Source organism: Alligator sinensis, unplaced genomic scaffold (genome assembly GCF_000455745.1).
Source record: "Alligator sinensis unplaced genomic scaffold, ASM45574v1 scaffold243_1, whole genome shotgun sequence".
Lineage (NCBI taxonomy): Eukaryota > Metazoa > Chordata > Crocodylia > Alligatoridae > Alligator > Alligator sinensis.
The window spans coordinates 2,491,818-2,495,568 of record NW_005841841.1 but is presented as its reverse complement, the minus strand read 5'-3'; the positions used below and the strand labels follow the sequence as shown (position 1 = coordinate 2,495,568).

The 3,751-nt window shown below is 42.1% G+C and overlaps 1 protein-coding gene across 1 annotated transcript in view; it reads right to left on the bottom strand.

Moving 5' to 3' along the window:
* The window catches only part of MED14 (mediator complex subunit 14), a gene marked incomplete at its 5' end in the record, with an annotated part of 59,731 nt that overhangs the window by 2,440 nt on the left and 53,540 nt on the right, over positions 1-3,751 (bottom strand). The window contains 3 exons of the mRNA XM_025205283.1: positions 842-967; positions 1,705-1,812; positions 2,035-2,214. Coding sequence (XP_025061068.1) covers positions 842-967; positions 1,705-1,812; positions 2,035-2,214 — 414 coding nt within the window. The remainder of the gene's footprint in view (positions 1-841; positions 968-1,704; positions 1,813-2,034; positions 2,215-3,751) is intronic.

Here is a 3,751-nt window from a genome sequence, read left to right as displayed (position 1 = left end):
GTAGGGAAAAGAGAGTGCATTAAGGTAAGACAGGATTTTTTCCAACATATGCTTATTATCACTGCCTTGTTACTTCAGGTTCTAATGTGCAGTCATACATTTTACTATTTCCTAAAATAACTATTCCAAAGTGAAGAATATCTTAAATAATTTCACACAGACATACATGTGCATACAAATAAAAGGTTCTACTCAAAAATATACTAAGGTAACCCCCCCCAAAAATAACCCCCCCCTACAGTCATGGCTATCAAGTCCCCCCAGCATGCTTACACACTACCTACGTACTACTTGGTATGGTAGGCCCAAAATAAAAAAAAAGTTAAATAGCGCAGAAAAACTTCTTATATGATTAAACAATTCTTGATCTAGCCCATTTTACATGCTCACGCCTAAAGTATCTTTAACCAGGTTTGCCTTGCTCTGGTTTAGGGAAAATGCAGGCAGCTATTTCATAGCACCTCAGCCAGTAACAAAATGACTACAGGACAGGCATACAAAGTGACGTTTGCAGTTCATGGAAAATTTAATTTTAGAATGTCCTATCACAACACCTCCACAAAGAGCAGGGAGAAACACCTTACACAGGAAGAATTAATCGGGTCAGTTTCACAAAAAAGAAACAAGCTGCTGAACTCATTAGAGGAAACACTGCTACCCTGGTACTTTAGCAACAGCAAAACATTTTCAGATACCATGGTTACTATTCAAGAGTAACTACGCCATGTGAAGTCAAAAACCATATTTAGAGAGCCTGCTAATAAGTTAGCAATCTGCTCATTGCACATAGTATCCTCCATGTGACTTTTAAAGAATAGTAATAAAAAGAAAACATACTTACAAAAAACAACATTTTGGATTTCAGCACCACAGCAGGTGTTCCAGGAGGTGCAATTGGTGGGGCACTGGGAGGAATAGTTAAGCAAAACTGCACATTCCACTTCAGCTGACTTGCCTGATCAGGGAACTGTTTTAAAAAACAAAAATGCCACAGGTAATATCATACAGCCGTGTAAAGGGGATATTGGCATAGGCTGGCATAATAAATTATGTCCCATAACCTAGACTTTCCAAGTTTTCAGATGGTTTTAAAGTTAATTCAATTAGAAATAAAGCAAATCTCCTGCTTGTGAATAATAGTCTTGGCACATCTAAAATGAAAAAAGCAATGTAAAAAACTACTAAGCAGACATGCAGCTGTGCAATCTCTCTCAAGCCCATCATGTCAAGGAAGGATTTATTTTTTTTGCTGACTTTACAGTGTTATAGTGAAGTCATCCCTTTTCCATGTCCTTTATGTTTGCGTTTAATGTATTAGATTCTGTATTTTCATCTACTAAAGAACAGAATTAAATTTTGACGGTCACCACAGATTTTTTCTCAAGTTTGGGTGCAGGAACAGAGCAGCCAATGGGCATGTCTACATGTTGCCCTTTGTCACTGTAGTGACACATTACATCACTGTATAGTGTGCTATGGCAATGTAGTGATCATGCAAGTCCACACGTGATTGGCAGCTACTTCGCTGCAGCAGTGAAAACTAACTGTGCACGTCAGTCTGGACAGTTACTGCACTGTGCTTTTAGTACTTCCTTTAGTACTTCCAAAAGGAAATACTAAAGCACGGTGCCATAGAAATGCTGCCATATGGCAACGCGTAGATGCATCCAACATGTAGTCATTGCATTTAAAGATAAAACTTACCAGCTCAAGTTTCATGATGTGTACACAGTCCCTGAGGATGTGTGTAGGAGCTCCTAGCAATTTTGTAAAGGCTATTAGGGTGTTTGCTTTAAATGGTGGTCCTGCAACCTACAGTAATAAACCAACAATTAGGACTGTTCATCTAGAAAAAGATTGTGCTGCATAATTAAATGACAAATATGCATGCATTAATCTTTGCTCTTATAGTACATTTTTACTCGTATCACTAGTTCCATTAAAATTAGTAGTACTGGAGTAACAGGACAAAGCTCATATTAAAAGAGATGCATACAAAACAAGGTATCAAATGTTAATGGTTTAAGTACATACCCTTGTTTCAAAAAATTTCTCCAAAACTTGTAGTTCTTCTGGTTTCCACTGTACTGCATTCTCAGGAGTTACTTTGAGTTGCAAAGTCTGGTTGGTTTTGGGACTGAGAGCAACCCTGCACTTCAGTGCATCCGTTTTAAACATTATCACACCTGGTTCATTGGAATTTATTAACTGTAACTATAAAAACAGGAACAATGCATCCAATTAGTAGTCAAGAAACAGCATGAGAACAAGCTTACTTTCCAAAAGTGAAAAGGGGGGGGGGGGGGGGTGTTGTTCTGTTTTCTGGAAGAGACTCAATCATGTTTTTGCCATCTAAAATATGCAGTTAACAAACACAGACCAATAAGCATAAACAAAAAAAAAAAAATTGGTGCTTTACACAGCTTCTTTTGCACTGTTCTCAAAGCACCAGGGTTAAGAAACCAGCCACAATGCCACAACTATAGATTCCTCCATGCTGGAAGAAACAGTAGGCATATGGCAAATATACAGCAAAAGCTTTGTTATCCGGCACCCACAGAGAATGGGGGGTGCCGGATAACCAAATATGCCAGTTACCTAAGAGGTAACTGTTCAGGCCACCGCCCCTCCCGCCGTGCTGACACCCGTCCTGCCACGTCAGTATGCTGGGGGACAGGGAAGGGGACCCTGTGCAGGCTGCTATACCTTGGGCCGTGGGGGCTCGGCAAAACTGAAAGTGCCACGGTGGGCATTTCCAGTTTCACTTTTACCTTACAAACCAGCATGCTGGTTAATAAAGCATGGCAGTTTCTAAGGTGCCCTATGATAACGCAGCTTTTACTGTAGTTAGTTCTTGTGCCAGTGCTCCCCCTCCATTTCTAAGGCACAGATCCCAGCTGGGACATAATGGACTCTGGTCATTTCCAGCTGGTAAATGACTCCTCCTTAGGAACTGCTGCTAGATACTGGATTTGGGAGTAGCTTTTATGCTGCTCCACTTGCCTTAGAGTAAATACAACTCCAGATGAGAAGACCACAGATTGCAGTGACAGCTTTCCATCTCATTCTGCTACACCTATGGGAAACTAGGCAAGAAAACACATACTGGTCTCTTACAATTAGAGGTGCAGATCAGCACCAATATAAAGAAAACTGACTGTATTGGAATTTGGCTTTTTTTGCCTGATGTGGCTGATAAATGCCCCATGCATGCAGGGAGCCTCAGCACAGCATGTAGGTGGCAAGGAGCACAGCCTGGCAGCTTGGAGAGTTGCGACCAGCTGGTAAGTCCGTTGTGGTAGAAGGGGAAGGGGGGAGGGAAGAGGCATGGGGGGGCAGATCCAGGCCCCCATGGCGAGGGAGAAAGGGGGGCTGTGGCTGGGGCAGGGGCTCCTACCCCTGGCCCCAGTCCCAGCCCCACTCCCGCCCTCACCGCAGGGCCTCAATCTGCCCCCACCCCCCCATGCCCTTTCCCATCCCCCTCCCCTGCCACTCTTCAAGCTGCTGGGCTGTGTATTGGAAATCAAACTAGTATCAAGATAAGCCAATTTTTAAGGAGACATATCAGCTATTGGTATCAGCCCAAAACTCTCTGTTGGCACACCCCTACTAACAATCACCACATTGTATGACCACATTTTTCCCAATGCTTCTTGGGAATCACATTATGAACTGGATATAATAATTCAGTTTCTTTATCAGGAGCTCAGATTGTAATGAGGCACATAAAAGAACTTAAAGGGACAAGATT